The sequence below is a fragment of the Lagopus muta genome, chromosome 1 (assembly GCF_023343835.1).
Source record: "Lagopus muta isolate bLagMut1 chromosome 1, bLagMut1 primary, whole genome shotgun sequence".
NCBI classification, from domain to species: Eukaryota; Metazoa; Chordata; class Aves; order Galliformes; family Phasianidae; genus Lagopus; species Lagopus muta.
In genome coordinates this window covers 73463628-73487196 of record NC_064433.1, presented here as the reverse complement: position 1 = coordinate 73487196, position 23569 = coordinate 73463628, and the positions used below count along the sequence as shown (strand labels likewise).

General features: G+C 37.8%; 1 protein-coding gene across 2 annotated transcripts in view; it reads left to right on the top strand.

The window, feature by feature from the left end:
- The window catches only part of ANO2 (anoctamin 2), a 186144-nt gene that overhangs the window by 109048 nt on the left and 53527 nt on the right, over positions 1-23569 (top strand). For both annotated transcript variants that reach the window (XM_048934567.1, XM_048934569.1), the window contains one exon: positions 3873-3956. In XM_048934567.1, the coding sequence (XP_048790524.1) occupies positions 3873-3956 (84 nt within the window). The remainder of the gene's footprint in view (positions 1-3872; positions 3957-23569) is intronic.

The following is a 23569-nucleotide window of genomic DNA, read 5'->3' as shown; positions in this document are numbered from 1 at the left end:
TTCATAAATGAGTTTATTGGACTAGTGATTTGGTCTAAAAAGACTGTGAGCACCTACCGATGATGATCTGTTCACAAATGTTGAGATAAAAAATAAATCTTCCTTGGATGAGCATCCCATTACTAAGACAGTCTAAATGGGTCTTTGGTGTAAAATATAATCTTTTCCTTCTATTCCCTTCCAACTTCCCACTATGTCATCATCAGAAGTAATAGGGGGTTTTTAACCCTTGATTTGTAATAGTTAACCCTTTTGCAATGGAGAACATCAAGGCTCTTTGTTCTACTCATTCCAAGTTTCCATCTTGGAGCATCAGTTGTATAATTTCAGCAATTTTTTCAGTGAATATTTGTGAATACCTTCTTTTTAATCAGTGTTCACCACTTTTCCGCTCTGCTTGCATTCAACGAATTAGGACAAGGCTGTTGAATGGGTTCTCACTTTTTCTTAGACTTTCCTTAAGGAGTAAAACCAAAGCAGTGTGCTGACTTTCTTTTTGGCCTGTTAATCTGGGATGTTTTTCTATTTTTAATTAGCTGCTCAAATGCATTTGTCATGAACATTTTGTAGAATTCTGTTATCACTTTCTTTCTAAATCACAGAGAAATTCAGGGTTTTCTTTAGACTCAAATTTTCTTTAGATATTCTTGTACTGGATCATTACATACATAACTTTAATTAGCAATGTATAGTGGACAAATACACTGTGTTTGAGGCAAATGCCAGAGATCATTCTCAGGGAAAATTCCCACTGACATCCATATGGGTTTTGTCTGAGTAAAAATTTTGTAATTTGGCTTTTTGTTTTAGAGGATTGGAATCATTTTTTTTACTCTGATCACTCATTTGGCCTCCAAGTACCTTGGCTAGCTTGATTTTCAGTAAATGTCTGAAAGCTGTACTGGTACACTTCCAGCATCATAGGATTCATATTTATCCTTATATGTGTATTTGGACTTCTTCAAGTCATCACAGTTATTTCTGGCTCATTGTCCTAATTGTAGAACTCTTCCCATTTTCAAACAAGAACTGATTCTGAATCCTGCTATTTTTACAGCAGAGAGTTGAACTTTTCCTTTATATCCATGTATATATAATCAAAATTTAGTTCAAATATCTCTAGATCTGTATTATAAAGTATTGTTTTATTAGGTAGTCTCATAAATAAATATATAGACACCTGCATTCCAGGAGGTCCTGCAGTCTCTTATTCAAGGGTAAGATAACTTGGCAGATTCAGAGAAAATAGATAAACTGTTCTGATCCAGATGTAAGTGTGAAATGCAGTTAAAGGACATTGAAATGGTTACTAGGAAAATTAAACATAACTTGACCAAATGTGAACACTAAAAAAAAAAAACAACTGGCAATTGAAAAGAATTGCTATAGTGATTCCTGAGCTTCATTAACTGTGATGTTGATTTTTATGTGAAGCATAAGTAGTGCAAAAGAACTCTGTGATCCTTAGGTCGGACATCAGGGGGAAATTCTTTACCCAGAGAGTGGTGAGGTGCTGGAACAGGCTGTCCAGAGAGGTTGTGGATGCCCCATCCTTGGAGGTATTCAAGGCCAGGTTGGATGGGGCCCTGGGCAGCCTGGTTTAGCATTAAATGTGGAGGTTGGTGGCCCTGCATGTGGCAAGGGGGTTGGAGATTCATGATCCTTGAGGTCCCTTCCAACCCTGGCCGTTCTGTGATCCTGTGATTCTGTGATGTTGTGATATTTGCACTTTCAAAGCAGAGATCCACTGAATGTAGATCAATTGGTACCCTTTCTTGATTTCTTCTTGAATATATTTTATTAATCTGAATAGTATATGAAATTTGAAGTGTTAAACAAGCTACAGTGCTAGAGTTTACTTTAGATTTGTTTGATATACTACCATAATATATGATATATATATAATTTTATATAAATATATTATAATGCATAATATAATATATAACAATATAATATAATATAATAACAATATAATATATAATACCAAATATATATAGTAGAGTTTCAGAGTCATATTTGTACTTGGATGTTAGAGAAAAACTTCCTGCAAGCCTACCACATTACTAGATTCCCAGGGATTGGTAGAAAGCAAATATCAATCATGGGACTGCCTTTTAAGGCAGATGTACAAACGATCTCTTCATAGAGGTAAAAAAGACATGGAAATGCTAATTTAAGACAGTCATTTAGATGTCAGTGTGTTCACATACCTGTTCAGGACCAATCAATGATCAAGATGAATAACACTGGATCGGAGTGTCTATGAATTAGGGTGCAACAGAGAATGCTTGAGATGTTGCAAATTAGGAGAGAATGAACAGTGTGTATATCGCCCAAGAGTACTTCTAAATTTCCAAGCAACCTGTGTCCTATTACCCATCAAGATTATTATTTTATTTTTTCCAAAGTACTCTTATTCTCTTGTTTCAGATTTATGAAAAAAATATTACTTTTTTTACTAGGCTGATAAACATATAAAAAAAAACTATAGTAAGAGTAGTTTACATGACCAATGATACAGATCTGAAATGTATGTGATTGTGGTAGTCACGGTCAGAAGGGAATACAGCAGTGTATGTTTTTTTTAGTCATGATACACTGGCATTTCAGAAAGGGCTCTGAGCAGTGGATATTTTTCCCACATAATCTCTGCAATCATTCAGCACACTTCAGTTTTCCTCACTTAGCTTGCATCCCAGAGTTTAGCTTTTAACATTTAGATATGATTAGACTATGTTTTTAGCTAGTTTGAGTGGCAGAAGACCATATTCTTCTCAGCTTTTTCTTTATCTTGTTTTCTGCAGACCCCCTATCCTTCCCTTTGTTCTTCCCAAATTTTATATTGAAAGGATGCTGTCCTTTTTTTTCCTTCACTCTGCATCCCGTAACATATCCCACAACACTAGGTAGTGATTCCCCTAGTCCAAAAGGAGATGTGGCACTGACTCATCTACATGGTTTAATTGTGAACAAGTGATCTGGAGTAATTTTCTTTTTTCTTGTCTTGTAACACACGGTGGGTTTAGAGGGAAGTGAATTTTTTTCTACCTCCTGAGTCACACCTCCTTTAGTCAGCAGGGGTCACTACAGTGATGAAGTCATTCAGGACTCGAATAGTAGACAGCAGTTAGTTATCAAAAGCTTTCTTAACAACAACTAACAACAACAGCTACTTGAAAGTAAAATTGGCTAAGTTGCTAATTACGATCAATAAGCTTTACAGGTAAGACAATTTTAGGCAATGGCTACTACAAAGAGTAAAAAAATAAAAGAAGATGAAGAGAAAAAATAGAAAACAAGGAAACACAGACAGACAGATATACAAATACAGCAAAGCAGAGCAGTTCACTGCTCCCTGATCAGTGATGTCTTGGTTTCAGGTGTTGATATTCGGTAGAGATGGGTTATAGGAGGTTGTGTTGTTCAGTTGACAGTAACTAAATACAACAGTACAAACTCTTACTTATAGTCTGAAGTGACTGAGCTACTTTTGGAGTGACTTTGGGATCTCAGCAGGACTTCCTTTATTCCTGCCTTTCAGGCCTTGCAAATTTAAGTCAGTGGACAAGAAGCAGCAGGGGGAGGCTAGCTTGTATGTCTTCACAGGATGAAACAGTATCATCTTTCTATTTCCTGTATCAAGTTGGTTTGATTTGCTCCCGTGTCAATCTTCAGCCAATCAACACTCCTGGTCCCTCCCTTTCAAACAACTTTAGAGAGACTCCCAAATGTAAAATTGTCTATATAATGGTGTTGATTACCTCATGTTGATTTGAAGTACTCCTTACCAGTCTTAGACATTTCCTGATTATAATGTTTATTCTCTTTATTCACCTCTTGTGTTTTTTTTTTTTTGTTTTTTTTTTTTTTAGGAGCGTCCGAGACCAGAGTATGAAACCAAACTGCTGCAGAAAAAGCTGAAAAACAAAAACATGAATACAGAAAATACAAATGAAGTACGTTGCAGCTTATTTTTTCTCTTACTCAACAGCCTAGGCTGTCTCTGGTCTTAACCTCTTTAATGATGTTGGTTAGCACCACGTCTAGCAAAACCTCACTTCTTGTTGGTCTGTCCAATACCTGAGCAAGGAAGCTATTGTCAACATGGATTTCTTGCAGCTTGCCATGTTGCTTTCCTACGAGATGTCTAGATGGTTGAAATCACGCATCGGGATGAGAGCCTGTGAGTGTAATGCCTCTTGTAGCAGAAGAAGGCTTTGTCAACAATCTCCCCTTGACCAGACAGCCTGTAGAAGACCATTACTACCACATGTCCTTTATTGGTCTGTTCCTTAATTTTAACCCACAGATGTACCAGTGCTTTTCACTTTAGAAGATCCTGAAAAGTTAGACATTAAATATGATGAGTACTGAATACTAGAATAGCCATTCCACCTTATTTTTTGAGATTTTAATCCTTTATTTCTCTGCCTTTGAATAGTTGTATGTTTTACCCATTGTAAGACTTACAAAAAGGTAGATTTTGCATGGTTTCTTGATATTAAGGCATAGGCTTCCATGAGATCTCTGGCTTAGTAATTTCATCATTTTGGATATTAGTAATGGACATCCTCTAGTATTGGGCTTTTCATCAAATAGAGGTCTCTCTGCAGTTAAAGATTTCCTCATTTTATGTGAGTACACAGATGCCTGTGAAGTCTCAGTTTCATTGTATCTTCATTCACTGTCATGCCATGACATAGATCTCTATGAATTTCTTGCCTAAATATATTTTGAGAACTAGTATAACTAAGTCATTCATTTTGCACATAGCTGGTAAACAGCTGTAATTTGCTGTATGCTTTGTCAACAGTTTATGGACTGTTTTGGCCTGGTTCTGTGACTAGTGGGATGGAGGAATCAGTGGACCCATACCCCGGGAAAAGGAAAAGGGTAGGGAGATGGGCCTAAAAACAAAACAGCGGCAACCATCTGCAGAGAAATAAATTAACTTACTAAATGTGACATTGGAATGCAAGATAACACATCATAGTACTATATAATAACAAATGAAGTTAATAAATAAAATGAGAATGTTTGAAAACCAAAGGCCTTACTCTGAGTAACTTGAGGCAATATGGCCTGGAGCACAGATGTGTTGGAAGGTTGAAAAAAAGAGGGATGTCTTATGATCTATGAGCAGTTTTATCTTTCCCTCTGAAGAGAAAACAAACAGAACTATGCAAAGTCCTCTGGGGTATGTAATTCTCTTCTGAGAACCAGGTACCCAGAACTATCTACAGAACCAAAGCATTAATTCTTTTAACTCCCAGTGCAGTATATGATGTTATGATGCAAAATACAGATAAAAAAAATCATAAAACCATGACAGCTCTGACCCTAGTGGCTAAAACTTCTAATTACTTACCTAAAATGAAATCAGAAGTCTGCTGTTCCACAGCTGATGCTTTCAGGACAATTATGATGCTAAAGTTATACTCTTGAGAATACTAAATTAGAGTTTACTTAGATGTATATTCCTGTGATACTACTTGTGTTTTTCCAGTATATTTGTCCCTCTGTTCTGGCAAGGATGTGACTAGTTTTACAGCAACAATTTTTTTGTGGAAATCTCATGTTTAGTACAGTTTCATTCAGTGTCCTGAGTACAGATATAATTATGAGCTTTATCTAACTGAAGCCTAAGCTGCTTATTTACAAAAGTGATGCAGATCTTCCTATTAAAGTGAGTGGATGCCTTATTCCAGTTGTTGGAGGAGATGGTTCAGCATGTATACCCAGAACAAGATTAGGACACCAAATGAGTCCAAATGTTCACCAAATGGTTTATTACAGGTTCTAAGCAGTTAAGGAATGCAGGGAAGATGGGGAGGTCAACAATCAGGAATCCTAGTAAACAGGTTATGATGTAGAGACAGTCACCATTAGGAGCCCAGTGATATCTTGCTGGTTTGAAGGGGGCTGCAGGCTGATCAGTGATGTCTTGTTGACCTGTACTGCTGCTGCTCAGTGGAGGGGGCACCCACCACTACCTCTGAACTTTTTTTTTTTTAATTCTTCATTCTGCTCTCATGCATCTCTGGTTGCTCAAGGCAATAGCCTTCCCTCCAAGTGTGGGAGTGGAGTCAGCAGTTGATCATGCAACAATCACGTCCACTACCTGGGCTGTTGGACACGTGCTAACTCCATAGCAATCATTTTCTCCAAAATAAGTAATAAAGTCTGTGGAAACAACATTAAATTAAGATAGTTGCCAAGATGATTACGATATTATATTAATGCATGCAGCAATCGTGTCTGCATTTTTAAATACATTTACATTAAACTTCTTTGGGTATCTGCTCCCTGGAAAGCTGAAGAAGCCAGTTGAAACTGCTCAACTTTTTTAGCTATTATCACATTTAACTGAAAAAGACACTTGCCTGCTGATCCGTTAATTTTTATGATACACTTGATTTTGAAATAGGATGGGAAGCTGTTTGGAAGATCTTTCACATTGTGGTATTTCATGAAATAGGTAAACTTGAATTCTTAATTGACCATTCAAATCATTTTTATTGATGTCACCTGGGAATCATACAAATTAAGGAGGAAGAGACCCCATGTTTACTTATGGAATAATTGCTAATAGTTTGAAGTTCAGGAACAGCTTGGTAGAATTTTTCACTTTAGAGCTGAAATTTGTAATATTGATTGTTCTGATAAACTGAATGTTCAAGCAACTTAAATAACAAAATAAGGGAATCTTTCAAAGAGATAGAAAAACAATATGTTTTTTTTCCCTTGGTAATTGTACATCAGTGGAAAGCAATGAAAGATCCATATTAAAAGATTGCCTTATTCAAAGCTGCAAATGAGAATTGCAATAAAAGTGTACCACACAACATTTCTCATAGAAGAAATCCGTCCTACTTGGGAATTCCTTAAAAAGTGTTGGTTAATTTCTGCCTACAGATTTAAGACATAAGTACTTTAAGGAGATGAACAATGTAACAAAATACAGAAAAAAAATATCTATTTTACATATTCATAATCGATCTACTTATGAATAAGCAAAATTGCTTCTGATAGGATCTTGACAACACCAAGAAAAGTATTCACAGGTAAACCAATAGTCACACACACACAGATGAGTTGAACTCATCCAGCTGGTGAAGGGGATCTTCAACTGTACAGCAACCCAGGGAATAACCTAGGTCCAAAAGATGTTCTTGCATCTGGCTGGCTCTTATATGAACCCAGGGTGGCTCCACCTTGGATCCACCCCTTCTGATCACATGGGGAGCACAGATGCAAACAATTTGCCTGTGCTCCCTAGGCCAGCTACACCCCTTCACCAGGTGCTCAATCACCAGCTGAAGTTGTGACCTAACAGCTCCCTACAATGATTTATCAAAATTTTGAAATTTCAGGTTTAAGGTGTTTCAAAATATACTGTGTAAGGAAAGAGTCTTTTTATGTTCGATTTTTTTGTAGAACAATTATTCTGATATTAATTTTACACTTTTTGTCCTACTGCATGCAACACATATTTAAAGGTATCAGAAAAGAAGTTTTACCAGGCCTTTTGAGGTAATGTCAGATATGCTACCTTATCAATCCTCCCACACAGTTGATAACATACAAAAAAGTTGTTTTATTTATTGGAGATTATTATTTATTGTAACTGTTTCATTACTTATGCTTTTCTGAAGGATAACTTACAAATACCATGCAAAACACCATTTCATGAAAGGAGATATTTTATCTTGACAAAAATGATTCTGAATAGTATGAAAATTAAAGCCAATATGATCTTCTTCGGCAGTAGTTTAAGGGCAAAATTATCAAATATAGAAATGTGAAATATGTGGCCTTAACTTATAGATAAAGCAAACAAAACAATTTCAAATAATTCTTATTTTTATTAGTTTTAACCATAAGGAAGCTATTGCTATTGTTTTCCTTTCACTGGATCTGTTGTCAATTAACTGGCAGTGTAGCAAATTGTAGTGTTCTTAAGGAAATATAATTTCAAGCTTGTGAGTTATAGTACTAGATATCATGAAGATCACAACAAAACTAGAGGAATGGCCTGCTATTCTCAAAACAATATTGACAGCAAATATGTTGCATGTGATAAATAAAAAATAACCTATAAATATTATTCCTTACTGGGATAAGATAAACTTGTAGAAACAAAGGGAATCAATTAGTAAATTATGATGTACTGAAGAACTTTGAGAGTTGAAGTATGTTTTCTGTGTTTTCCACGTCTTTTAAAAGAGCAACACAGAATTGTTTTTTCCTAAATTTTATAAAGTTTATAGAGTTCAGGATTTTTCTAGACATGAGTTCTAGCTTAGTCCATTGATGGAACAAGAGGATTTCATTGCAATTTCAACCAAATCATTTGTAGTTTTAAGCTATTTCAATAGCATGTTTAAGATTTGACCAAAGTTTCTTGTTCCTAAGATATTGCCAAATATTAAGTCCTCTTACTCTGCTAGATTCTGATGCGGCAATTCAATACAAATAGGAGTCCAGTAACAGTTTGTGCAGTTCGTGAATTGTTAGAAGTGAATTTTTAATTCTCTTGGAAATATTAGAATTGCTGACTCTATCTGCACATTATTACAATTTTAAACAAAAATCTAATTAATGTATTTGTTTATTGCTAGTTGCTTGAGGTGGACAAATAAAGATTCTATTGAACTTTTTTTCCCCCCAAGATCTGTGTGTCATGAAATATAACAAGTTTCACCGTGTTAAACTTTGGGCTAGATCCTGTAGCTTTTAGACAAATGTTTACAGTTTTTCTGTATAAAGCTTAAGTTAAATCATTGCTCCAGAGTCATTCTGGAAGTCCTGCTGCAACTCTCCAGAGCCAACTTAGGGCTGAGTTTTGGAGAAACTGTAGTAGAAAAAAAAGGATGCATTGAATACATTCCAGTTGCATGTGTAGCTATAGTGCCTAAAGTAACTAAATGTCACTGTACAATTAACAAATATACAGTTGGAAGAGTAGTGTGGTTAGGATGGTATTTTACAGGTTTATAGTTAGAAAGATTATTGTGGTGGAAAGAGACAATCAAAAAATAAATGAAATGATCACGTATGTCCTAGGCTCACAGTAAAAAAAACTCAAAAGGAAGAGATCTCCAGAAAGACATTCTTCTCCAGCGGCAGTCAGCCTTTAAATAGGGTGTAGGAGAGATGGAGCCAGGCTTCACCCTTTCTGGTCTCACAGATTAATTGCCTTCACCTGTGCTCTCATGGCTGACTCAGTCCTTGCCTCAGGTGATCAATCTGTTGTTCAGACCGTGACTAAACAGTTCCCATACAGTCACAGTTGTCAATCTAATAAGTCAATTCCATTCGTCTGAATATTTTTCTTTACCGAAGACAAATCAAATGAATTTAAGGCTGAAAGAGAGTCAAAATGCTGGAGGAACACAGTTCTTCTATCTGTTATTCACCTGAAGGCATTTGTTGAAAGAGTTCCTAGCTGCTCAGTTGACCCATTAGGGTTTTGAGAAACCAGTCCAACTGCTGGTTGTTTTTAAGGAAAGCTATCAACTTTTGTATAATACTTAATGGCAGATTGAACTCTGAGTGAAGTGGATCAGCCAGCTGCAATCATATCTGCTTGGTAGGAAAAATGACCATTCTGAGGTTAAGAGATTTCTTTAAATCCCTGAATAACTTTTGGTGAAAGTATTGGAGGTAGAAATTTCAGGCAAGCAAAAATAAAACTGAGCCAGTCAGATGAAATTTAAACAATGAACCTTGGCAAACCTACTCGGAAAATCTGGAAGGTTCTAAGTTTATGACAACCAAGTTTTTTCAGGTTTCCTGTTTTGCAGGTTTAAACAGACAGGATGCTGCTTTGTAAGCACTCAAGATAAATATGAAACAGTCCTTAGGAGTGGCCCAGTAAAATAATGTAGCAGTATGCAATTTAAATTCACCGAGGATTATGATCTCTTTCAGAGTAGAAATAATTGGAATCTGTACAGCGCGCCAAAGCATTTCACTGTCAAGCCAACCAAATATTTTGACTGCATTATTATAAGGAAGAGAAACCTTGAGTAACCACCAGGAACACTGTGCTGCTTTTAGTGGAACCCAGGTAGATAGCAGAGGTAGCTGCTTACTAGATCAGCTGCTGTAGAGTGCATTCCTACTAAAGACCCTAAAGAGGGCCTACATTTAGGCTGTTCTCAGGGAGGGATGCTGCTGATGGATCCACAAGCTTGAGATATAACTGTCTGATCACAGCTGTCAGGAATACAGGCCAAAGAATACACTGAATTCAATTCATTTTAATTTTATATATGACTATATTTTCAAAAGTGTTTAATAGACTATATTGCCCACTGAGAATCATAAAAACTTTTGGGAGCTGAGAGCTCTTGAAAGTCTGGCCAGATGTGACTTTACAAAAAGAATTTCTAAAGTTTCTCTTTTTAAGGACTGAAAGAATGAACTCTTCTCAAATAAGCAGTTTTGAGGATGCCTTGGCCTTTATCTTTTCTGGCCAGTGCTCCTCTGTGTAGAAACTGAAGAATGAGGGAAGTCTGTGTTGTCTCACTGCTTTAGATACCTCATAAAAATAAAAGTATTTCTTAGAGAACCTAGAGAGATCCAACATAGGAGACACTGCCTGCTATTCTTTGACTATAGAAAATTTAGGAAGTAAGCAGCAAGTAGGCATACTAACACTCCATTTGAATTTGCAGAAATCTATGAGATATAATGTGAGATGCTGTCTTCCGGCATTACTAGTTATGCTACTTTTTTTTTTCTTTTCTGTTTTCAGCTCTTGATTTGAGTATTTGGTGGACAGAAATTGCAAGTGATTAAAGTGGCTGCTTTTATAAATAGTGCCATTGGGTAAATGTCCCATTATTTTCAAAATGAGTATAATTATCAGTTGACAATAGAGTTAAGGAAGAAAAAGCTTTGACTAAGCAGTCTGGGTCCCATGTACAGCATTCTGGTGAGACAGAGCAGTAAAATGCCAAGCAGGAGGCAGGTATGAAGGAAGAGTAAGCTCCCAGTGGGAAAAAATTAGGCTTTAACACATTCTGGTCAAAACTGCACTGATGGTGCATTGCTTACATGATGTTCTATGCTTAAGAAGGGTAATTGTAGGCAACTCCCTTCCGAGAGGAACAGAGGGCTCAATATGTTAATCAGACTCTACTTGTAGACAATTGTGCTGCCTTCTTTTGACCTCGGTCAAAGACATGACTAAAAAACTTTTTAGTCTAGTTCTACTCTTTGATTATTCTTCAGGGGATCAAGGAGGTCAGCTGATGGAGCAAAAGTACAGGTGGTGTTTTCCTCTATGCCTTTAGTGACAGCAAGGAATACTGAGAGAACCAGGAAAACCCATGTGATAAAAATGTGGCTAAGAGGCTGGTGTCACTGCAGGAATTTTGGCTTTTTTGACCATGGAGTGGTTTACTCAGCACCAGGCCTGATACCTCCATATGAGTCTCACCTGTCTCAAAGGAAGAAACTGATCCTAGCTGAGGAGCTGGTAGGACTATTTGATAGTGCTTTAAGCTATGTATGAGGGAGGAAGGGGATAAAATGAGGTTTGCTGAAGAAAAGTCTGAAGGAATAAGTCTAGGGCTGGAGGTGAGGCAAATGGCTCAGCTGAGATGCATTTATGCTAAGGCATGCAACACGGACAACAAACTGAAGGAGCTGGAAGCCACAATATGGTAGACAAATTATAACTTAGTTACCTTTACTGAAACATGTTGGGATCACTCCCAAACTGGAATGCTATGATGGATGGCTATAAGCTGTTTGGAAGAGATATCCTAGGAAGGAGGAATGTTGGTGTGGCTCTCTATGCTAGAGAGTATCTAGATGTTATTGAGCTTGGGAATGACAATGATAATGTTGAGTCTTTATGGGTAAGAACTGGAAGAAGGCCAACAGGGCTGACATCCTGAAGGTGCCTGTTATAGGCTGCCTAATCGGGATGAAAGAGACGAGATATTCTATGAGTAGCTGGTAGAAGTTGCATGATTGCTAGCCCTTGTTGTCATAAGGAACTTCAATTTCCCTGATGTATGCTGGGAATATAATCTAGTGCAGAGGAAGCAGTCTAGGAGGTTTCTAGAATTTGTGGAAGATAACTCTCCAACACAGCTGGTAAAAAAAGCCTGCCAGGAAGGTGCCCACTGGACCTGCTGTTCCCAGAGAAGGACTGGTGAGAGATTTGGAGGTAAGGAGCTGTCTTTGACAGAGTGACCATGAAATGGGAGAGTTCTCAATTCTTGGTGAATTCCTGGAAGTCAAGACGGAAAGGCAGCAAAACTGCTACTTTGGACTTCTGGAGGGCAGACTTTGAACTACTCATGACACTGGTAGGGAGAATTACTTGGGAGTCAGACCAGATAGGTAAAGGGTGGACACTCCTCAAGAAGGAAGTCTTAAAGGCAAAGAGGCAGGCTGTCCATGAGCATCATAAAATGAGCCAGGAAGAAGACTGGCATGGATGAACTGGGAATTTTACAAAGACTCCAGGAGAAAAAGAGAGTCTGCCCCTGGTGGAAGAAGGGATGAGCAACTCGAGGAATGTGACCACAGAGGATAAGGAAAAGGCTGAGGTTCTCAATGCCTTCTTTACGTCTGTCTTTAATAGTCAGACCAGGGTACTCTACACCCTAATCTGGAAATTTAGGATGAGGAAGAGAATAAACCCCCCACAATTCAGGTGGAGACAGAGACCATCTACTCCATCTAGACTGTTATAAGTCCATGGGACCAGATGGGATCCACAAGGATGCTGAGGGAGTTGATGGATGTGATTGCTAAGCCACTTTCCACCTGATCAACTGGAGAAGTCCCATAGGACTGGAGGCTTGCAAATGTGACTTTCATCTATAAGAAGGGTTGCATCTATAAGAAGGACGATGTAGGGAACTCCAGCCTGACCTCAGTGCCAGAGAAAGTCATGGAATGGATCATCTTGAATGAAATCACATGGCATGTGCAGGACAACCAGGGGATTAGGCCCAGCCAGCATGGGTTCGTGAAAGGCCAGTTCTGCTTGACCAACCTTCTCTCTTTCTATAACACAGTGACTAGACTAATGGATTAGGGAAAGGCTGGTGACATATTCTAGCTAGACTTCGGCAAAATCTTTGACACTATCTTTCACAGTATTCTCCCGAGGAAGCTGGCAGTTCAATTGGTTGGACAAGTACACTCTGCTGGGTAAAGAACTGGCTGGAGAGCAAGGCCTAGAGGGTGGTGATGAATGGAATTAAATCCAGCTGGTGTCCAGTCATGAGTGGTGTTCCCCAGGGGTCTGTATTGGGACCCATCCTATTTAATATCATAGAATCATAGAATCACAAGGTTGGAAACAACTTAGAAGATCATCTAGTCCAACCATCTATCTTTATTTATGATCTGGATGAGGGGATTGAGTACCTTCAGAAAGTTTGCAGATGAAAGTTGCAGATCAAATTCCTATCAAGTTGGTAGGGAGTGTTGATCTGTGCGAGGGTAGGAAGGCCCTTCGGAGAGGTTTGGATAGGCTGGATCGATAGGCTGAGGCCAAAGGCTTCAACAAGACCAAGTGCTGGTCCTTAAACTTTGGTCACAGCAACCCCAGGCTTCACCTGTGCAACTGGAAGGGGTGGATCCTAGCTCCACCTCTCTTAGACATCACTTAAGTGTTGACTGCCTTAAGGGTTGACTGGATAAAGAGCTCTGATTAGAGATCTTTTCTGCAAGCCTAGATCTTTGGAGACGGGTGAACACTTTTCCTTTGTAACACCATTCTATCTGCACTAGTCCCTTTGCTGTTATGCTCCTCTACCACCTTTCCACTGTGTTGATCTTTTTGATTGTAACTTAACTGCATAATACAGTGGGTATTATTATTATTACAATAACAATTATAGTAATTGGCTGACAAAATGAGCTCAAAGGGTTATATTAAATGGGATTATATTGGCTGGTGGCCTTTCACAACTGGGATTCCCCAGGGTTCAATTTTGGAGGCAATTATCTTCAATTTTATAAAATTAATGCATATCTTGTGTCAGGTTGAATGTTAGAAAAACATTCTTCTCTGAGAATGTGGTTGGGCATTGGAACATGTTCCCTAGTACAGTGATTGCAGTAGCAAGTAGGCTGCAGTTTGAGAAGTTTTTGGACATCGGTCTTGGCAAACAGTTTGAATTTTGAGTGGTCCTGTGTGTTGACCTAACAGTCCTTTTGTGTTCCTTCTAACTCCGGATATTCTATGCTTCTATGAATTTGGATATGATAAATACGTACAAGATCTTTTTTTACTGTAGCATGAAGTTGACTTTTTAATGTGTTTCTCACACTTCTCTATACAAATACAGACAAATTCTCTGGGGTGGTACAGAGGCTACAGCTTTATTCTTACTGATTAACATTTTCTGAGAAAATATGACTGTATTTGCAAAAGCTGGATTTTTGCTCAGTATGTTGGTACTGTATGTACATAATTCTGGGAGAAAGTTTTTAGTTTTCCACAGCTTCTTCTTTCTCACTTTATCATACATTCTTTTCAGCCAAACAAACATCATGAAACAATTGATACATTTGAACAGCATTACCTAATGCCTCATATTTTCGTCCAGATAAAAATATTAAAATTAATGCTGCTTAGGGCCATGCTATATCTACCTTTGTAAGATCTTGTCAGAGGCAAGAAAGTCTTCCACAAATCTGCAAGGAATGCAAGGATATGGTACTACACCAGTGAGATCTGACCAGGGTTTCACACAGGAGACTTTAGTTTTCAACTCATTTCCTCTTCTCATCTTGAACTACTTGTTTCACAGCAGCTGTTGATTAGGTGGAATGAATTCAACGCAGTACACAATAAAGCACTGACAGTAATTATTTCAAACCTTATTTGCAGGATCAGATAAACTAAAATACTTTATTGTATGTTCAATGCCAGTGGGTAGGTACTATGTGGAAGCTTCCATTACCAGTTAAAGTTTTTTCCATAGCACTTTATGGCATGAATAAGTATTAACAGAAGGGTTAATGCTACAACATTTCCCTTCTACAGACATCTGTTGTTTCTGTGTTGGAAGAACAATGAGAACAGATATTTTCCAAAAAATAGTAGAACTGAAGCCCAACGACACTGGAAAATGTGGCTTAATTTATAAATATATATTTATTTAAGTTTTGATTTTAGTGAAATGTCTTAGTTCAACTTAGTTCAACTTCTAGAGAATAAGGAGTTTCCAAATTCTGTTATTAAATGTATTTTTAAAAGTTTTGTAAAGAATTGAATAATTGGACCATTGGACTTATGGTTCATGGTAATTAAAAACACTTGAAAACAAACATTTTAACTTTAAATTCTAATTTGTGTCATATCTCCCTTTATTTCTTTTTCCTGAAATATTATGTTTTTCACTGGAGAAAGCAAAAGTAATATTTTGCTATTCTTAACCTTGAAGTGCCTGTGATGTCTAGCTTTTTATTTGCACCACTTCAGAACAAATCTACTGACTACTTTTTTTAGACTAAAATTAACGCCTTGGTCTTTCTTCTTTGTTCTTTATACCACTATGAGCTTAACTGAGAAGAAAGGTAGTAGTCATGATACGATCACAAATTTATTCTAACAGACTTTGGAAGCAAACCAAACATTTTATAAAAACACAAGTGAAAATACCATCCCTATCTGTGAGAGATTCCAGCCTAAGATGAATACTTGATGAGAGCTGATGAATAACATGGCAATGTGAAGAGGCGAGTGAGAATAAATAGAAGTAGAATGACTGTGTCAGTGAAATGAGTGGTTCTGTGGACAAAGTAATGTGAACACATCCAGGGATAGTGACTCAACCACCTCCCTGGGGAGCCTAGTCCAATGCTTAATAACCCTTTCTGTAAAGAAGTGTCTCCTGATATCCAACATAAACTTACCTGGCACAGCTTAAGGCTGTTTCCCCTTGTCCTGTCACCAGTGAGAAGAAACAAACTCCCATCTTGCTGCAAGCACTTTTCAGATATTGGAAGAGAGCAATAAGGTCTCCCCTCAGCCTCCTCTTCTCCATACTGAACAGGCCCAGTTCCTTCAGTCTCTCCTCGTAGGGCATATTCTCCAAGCCCTTTACAAACCTTGATGCCCTACTTTGGACCTGCTCCAAGGCACATCAGTGGCCTTTCTGTACTGAGGTGGCCAAAACTGAACACAGTACTTGAGGTGAGGCCTCACCAATGCCCAGTACAGGGGCAGGATTACTTCCCTAGTCCTACTCTCCACACCATTCTTGATACAAGCCAGGATGCCCTTGGCCTTTCTGGCACCTGGGCACATTGCTGACTTATTCAGCCGACTGTCCATCAGTACACCAAGGTACCTTTCTATCAGGCAACTTTCTAACCACTTTTCCTCAAGCCTGTAGGGTTGCCTTGGGTTTGGTTGTGACCAAAATGCAGGACCCAATACTTGGACCTATTGAAACTCATACAGTTAACTTTGGCCCACTGATGCAATCTATCCAGGTCCCTCTGCAGTGCCTTTTTCCCCTCAGGCAGATCAACACTTCTTCCCAAATTGGTGTTGTCTGCAAACTTACTGAAGGTGCACTCAATCCCCTCATCAAGATCATTAATAAAGATGTTGAATAGTACTGAGCCCTGGAGGACACCGTTTGTGACCAGTGCCAACTGGATTTAACTCCATTGACCACAATTCTTTGGGCCTGGCCATCCAGCCAGTGTTTCACCCAGCAGAGTATATGCCTATCCAAACCATGGAAAGCTATCTCCTCCATGAGGATGTTGTGGGGGACAGTGTCAAAGGCTTTACTGAAGTCCAGGTTGACTATATCCTTCATCCACTAGGTGGGTCACCTTGTCATAGAATGAAATCAGGTTTGTCAAACAGGGTCTACCATTCATAAACCCATGCTGACTGGGCTGATCCCTTGGTTGACCTTTAATTGGTTCGTGATGGCTCCCAAGATTATCTGTTCCATAATCTTCCCCAACACCAAGATGACACTTAGAGGTCTGTAGCTACCAGGATCATCTTTCTGGCTGTTTTTGAAGATGGGTGTTACATTTGCCAGTCTTTAGTCCACTGGGACATCCCTGGTTTGCCAGAATTGCCGAAGAATTCCAACCACATCTGCCAGCTCCCTCGGCACTCTAGGGTGCAATCTACCTGTTCTCATGGACTTGTGAGCATCCAGCTTTTGGAGCAGGTCCAAAACCATCTCATAGTGGATCATGCAGGGCCTATTCTGTTCCCCAGCCCTATCTAGCGGTGCAAGGGGCTGTGTGCCCTGGAAGGAACTAGTCTTACTATTAAAGACTAAGGAAGGCATTATGTACCTCAGCCTTATCCTGATCTTTGGTAACTGTGTTGCCCTCAGAGTCCAACAAGGGATGGAGATTCCCCCTTGCCCTCTTCTTGCTGTTGATATACTTACAGAAAATCAGAAATATAGAAATATTTTGTATATATGCATGAAACTGGCATGTAGTATCCAGACAAAGATACAAAATGATGTAGTTAGACATTGCCTACATAGCAATGTTACATTTTTCTATGCTCTGTAGCAGGATCTCTGAGTCTTCTGCACAGGCCAGTGATGCCCCAGGATGCAAAATATACATCAGATTAAAACTGCAGAAAGTGAATAGTAAAAAAATGCTGCATGAGAGTCTTGAAAGGGCCACTGCCTCCCTTTCAGCCTTGCCTCTACTGGGAGATGCATTTCTCCTAAATATTCCTGTCTCCATTCCCAGTTTATGAATGTTCCAATTTATGAATAAGATCTTGTTCACTTTCTGTGACAACACTGAAAGTTCAGAACATCTGCAGCTTGGCATGGGAACTTTGAGAAAGTGTCTGAAGGGAAAAAGGATCATCCTAAACTGCCTTATTAGAATCAAGACTTCCCAGAGGTCCTCTCAGTGGCAAGACTTCAGAATTATTATATTAAGTATAGGACAAACAGCTTACTGATCTTTGTCTAGATAATACATGCCAGTTTCATACATAGATGGCAACTGCTTCCAGACTACAGAAATTTACTTTGTTGATATACCTACTCTATTTTTGTCAATTTTGAAGACTATTGATAAACAATGACTACTTAACAATACAGTTGTAAACCTATTGTTCATGTTTTTACAGTATTTTTCTGGTAATGTTCTGAATATCTTCCGTTTTCATAAATTAGTTCTTGTAAAGCCATATGTTAAACTGTCATTGTAGAGAGAGAAAAAAAAAAAGTTGTCAGTTCTCTCTCAAACCATATGTAAATAGCTAGAAGTTGGTTTTAAACAGTGATGTGAAGACTAAGCATCTTAATGCTGCTTATACAATAATGATCACTAAATGCTACAATCATAGAAAGCACCGGAAACATTAAGATGACTATCAAAGACAATGTATGCATTAAATATAGTGCATCAAGGAAACGTTTCTATTTCTGAATAAACTACAGTGAATTAAATTAAACAAGTTTAGCCTTACAAACTTAAATTACATTGGTAGCAGACCTCTGGCTTTTTGTCATTATTTATAAGTGAATGAAACAACTTGAAATACTTCTCTGAAATTAGCCCAAGGAACAATGATTTCTTATATTTGAAATTAATGTAGAATTTTCAGTAGCACTGCTGTATAGGAATGCAATTCTGAGGTCTTCTCACCCTAGCTATCATATCCAATAGCTAATATGTCTCTCCTAGCATAGCCTAGGTATGTGCTATTGCTGCAGAAAGAAAATCAGAAAGAGAGCTTGTTAGAATGTTGCAGATTATCTTTGAGAAGAACTAGAATGATTAGGTGTAAATCTACATTCCCTAACTTGGAGTAGAAGGCTGATAAAGTATTTTTTTTATGTATGAACTATTGCTCATACCTTAGTCTTCAATTTAAAAAAAAAAAAAAAGAGTGTGTTTTTTTCATGTACTCGTATGCATACGATATGTATGCATACGCCAACATGCATGCACTTACCTACATGTATGTCTGTGTCTATTTATATATGTATACACACAACTTGGCATTTTTGAGAATGTTCAGAAGAAAGTTTTTAAGTTGGACAAGTACTAGACCCTTTTAAAATTATCTTGTCCTTCATTCTGCCAGTTTCTCTGCAGTACTGACAGAGAAGAGGCTGGTGTGTATCTTTCACCAGGCTTTTTTGTGCTCTGTGACCATCATCTAGCACAGTAACCATTGCATCATATGTCTGTTATTGTGAAAGGGATATAAGTATCTTGAGGCAAAGGACCTTGGCTGCTCAGACATACTTCTCCATTTCAAGGCAAGTTTGTAGCCTGTAGAAGAATTGTTTCCAATCGTAGGGCAGGGGACAAAACACAGCTATGTTCTTGGCTAATTTATTCTGTTCTGACTGAGTGGCTGAAGCTAGAATAAAAGCCAAGAGGTGCCATGGTCACCATCTGTAAGAACCTACAGCCCAACCAGAAATCTGCTAGTAGTTTTTCTTAGCCAAGTTGCAGCTAAATGCCAAGAATGGAAGATGAAGATCGGCTAATTCAGCCTGGAAATAAGCCACGCATTTTCAACAGCAAGGGTAATCAATATTGTTAGGACCTAATGAGGCTTGTGACTTCATCATAGAAAAACTTAATTTGTGATTAGAGTTTTTTCTAGTAAGAATATTAGTTAAACCAGATTTTATTATCCTTATAGCAAAAAAAAAAAAAAAAAAAAAAAAAAAAAAAAAAAAAAAAGGGTACAGGTACAGGCATTGGCATATGGTCAGAGTAGCAGCATTTTTATCTTTCCTCTTAGACAATCTGGGGGCCTTAGTACAGACTTGCTCAAATTCCTGGAACAGTCCCAGGAATTTGCTAAAACAGTTTTCTACCTGTAGTTGTCACTGTGGACCACTGTAAGATTCCAGAAATGTTCATGTGTCTTATTTGTACCTCCTTTTCTAAGATCATCCTGGTATACACTGTCTTTAAAAACTGCCTGCGCTGCAGGTTCCTTCTGGCTCTTAGCTTCTTTTACCCTCTCAATAGCTCTAAAGTATCCATTTCTCCTTGCCTTCGTGTTATGCCATGCTTAAAGTAAAATTACAGTGACACTTTATTTCAAAACAAGCTCATTTCATTCCTTGTTTAAGCCTGTAGTAGACATGTAATTTTTGATGTGTTATTTTAATGCGGATGTATCCTGTATAGGATGCCACTGTTCTTACTATTGGATGTTTATTTTGACATCAAGTTTTTTGCACATTTTAAAGCTTTTATTTCTGCTCAGAAAAATATAGATATAAAAATGGCATTAACTCGTTTGATATTTTTTGTATGTATTTACAGATGAACTTCTGCACTTTGTTATTGGAAATATAATTCTACAGCTTTTTACTGTTGGTTGCTGTGCAAAATCTTAGGAAGTCAAGAGAAAGAGGTCCTGGATTCTATTCTTTCCTGACCATCTTTTACTATATTCCAGTCAATTACTGCAGTTCTATGTCTTGGTTTGGCCTGGTTTGACCTAGTTCAATGACAAGGAGGTGAAGGGACCCACAGACCCATACTCTGGGAAAAGGCATATGGGGGAGGAAAAGGTAGGGAGATGGGCCTGGAAAAATGATAATGGCAGCAATTAGTTAAGGAAAAACTTAAATATAGTAGTAGAATGCGAGATAATAAAATATAATTCAATTTGACTATAATTGAAGCTAATAAATCAAATGAAATCAAGAGAGTTTCTGAAATCAAAGTTACATTAGTATAGTAACTAATGCTGTAGGCAAAACAGCAGAGGAGCAAAGAAAGTAGAAGAAAGTCTTGTGACTCCCGGACAGTTTTATCTTTCCCTCTGAATGAAAAACAGAAATGGAAAAACTGAGTCTTCTGGGAGTTGTAGTTCATTCTTTTCTTCTGAGTCCAGGAGACCGGAAATATCAACAATCCAAGAAACTGCAGCATTAACTGTTTAACTCCCAGTACACTGCATGATGTTATAATGTGGAATTCCAATTAAACAAACAAACAAACAAACAGAACCTTGACATATGTAAAACCCAGTGATGTCATTCAGGTTGTTCATGTGCAAATGAGTCAACAGCCTGAACTGCAAAACTAGAGTTACAAGCCAGGAAACGTAAGAAATAAAAGGTGTTGTTTACTCCTTGAGAGCAGATTAAGCTGGCATTATTGATGGTTACAAACACCTCCTTTGAGATGTTCTCTTGTGGGAAAATACAAATATAAATAAATAACTGTAATACTTGTGATCTGAGCGAACTGGCTGTGATTTAATTCACGGAGAAACAGAACTTTCACAGAGCTGCTTGGTGCTGTCCAAGTGTGGTATATTTCCATGCTTCCACATCTAAAAGCCTCATGTGAAGATGCAGGTGCACTGTGCAGATGTGCTGGACCTTTATCAAGTTAGGTAACATATAATGTTATAAACAAAAAATGAACCATCCAGCAAAAAACCTGATCATGGGTGTCCAACATTCTGGCTTGCCTGTGCCACACTGAAAAATTGTCTCGGTTGCTCCAAAAGTATAGCCTCCTATTTATTTCAATGGAAATTTAAACAGATACAAAGAATACAACAATAGTTGATATACCAAATTCTCAGCTATGAAACAATATTTTTCAACACAGTCACCATAATTAGCTCTACTTTTCCATTAGTGATGAACAAGCTTTTTTTTTTTTTTTTTTTTTTTACTGTTCACAAGACTGTTTAGCCAGCTTATCAAAATGAATAAACTTATTTGCTGTAACTTGAGCCTGCACTGCACTGTGTCCCATGCTCTGCTTTTAGTGCAGACAGGCTTAATAGAGAGCCCATGTTGGTTGTTACCAAGTTGCGCCAGGGCTGAGCCAGGCTACTCAGTGGGGTAGAGCCACCATCGTGACGAAACAAAGCAGAGGTCTGGCTGCAGTGTGATCTGTGCCAGGATGCATATAGCCCTTGGACATCAGGTTGGGTGTGCCTAGCCTAGACAGAGTTTTGGTTTAGTTTTACTATCTTTTCTGATTTTTTTGCATTATGTTTTTAAAATTTTAATGGGAAGAAAAAAAATCCAGAAACATCACATTAAATCATTAAATACATGACTCCATCCAAAACAGCTACATACTCAATATTTTTTCTTCTAATTCAACTGTGAAAATAGAATTGTGTTCAAAGAATTTAAAAATTATCTATTATCTTGTCTTGTTTGCCACAGAAACTTGAGAACTTTTCTGTCTTCAAGTAAAAATTTCCATGAAATGTAGTTTCCTCTGGGGAACATGCCACAGCATGACATATCTGCCACTGAGACTGTTATTCAGATGATTAGTGTTAGTCTATGTCAGTAATTGTATACATTTCTTGAACTGCTCCAAACAGATTCCTTACCTATCTGGATGAGTTTTCATTAATGTCCCAGAAAGCTTTTCTACCTCTAAAATCCAAGAAATGTTCAATAATGAATAAATAATTCATATATATATGATGTTCAATAATTGATTAAAATGAGATGAATTTCCTAAGAAATCTATTGACAAATTCCATTAATTTAGAACAAAACACAGTTATTATCTGCAGTGTTCAAGCATAACACTTTCCAGACAAGATATTCTTGAAAACTCACAGTACAGCCTTATAACGGCTAGATGGCACTACTGACAGTGAATTGAGTGTGATGTGAAATACCAAGTGAAGTTTTAGATTTGAATTTCTTACCAAGAGCCATAACAGAAAATAACATTTTCTGTTAGCATTTAAAAACTATATTGATAAAAAATTTCAAAATTTGGTACTTAAATTATTGCCATCCATGCTAAGTAACAATATTTTCATCCACTTTTTTCTGACTTCTGATATGTTAATTTTTCTCTTTGGCTTGGTATTATAGAGAATGGCAAACTCATAGCAAAGTCACATAAGGTTAAAGAAAGCACATCCAATAGAGAGAAAGCTGACCAGATGGTATTCTGACCTTTTCCTTCCTCTATCCAGATGTTCTTTTCCTTGCATGGCCTCCCTTCTTCTGTCAAAACCTTTGTGTCCTCCATTACAAGAAGCTGGGGAAATACTTTCCGTGACTTTCATTCCACTGAGTTCTCTTCAACCTTCATTTTCTTGCTCAGTATTGCAAACTAAATATAATGTGCTGGGCAATTGGTGTCAGGGCATTGAGGTGCTCTGAGATGAGACTGGGGATATTCACCTGTACTGAACATGGTCAGTTCCAACATCTTCATTAGCCCTATAATAGGGGACACCAGCAAAGCTCTCTGTGACTCTGGAAGAATGTATTTAGGAAAGAAAAAATTGCCACAGAGGCAGAGAGGAGGGAGGGAAAACATGAGAAAAAGGCCTTGAACAGCAAAGGGAGAGAAGAAAGAGGAGAAAAAGGTGCTCCGGCCAAAGGTGCAGAGATTTCTCTGGGATCTATAAGGGACAGTGGTCCCATTATTAAATCCCCTTGTAAGATGGCTGAATTCTTGTATAAACTGGAACAAACTTTTTTTTGACAGCTGAGGAAGGAGTAATAGCAGTATCCTCTGTAGCAGGGCTGCTCCTACAATTAATGTATATAGTTCCTCTGACGAAGGATTGAAAGATGAAAATAAGCTTTTA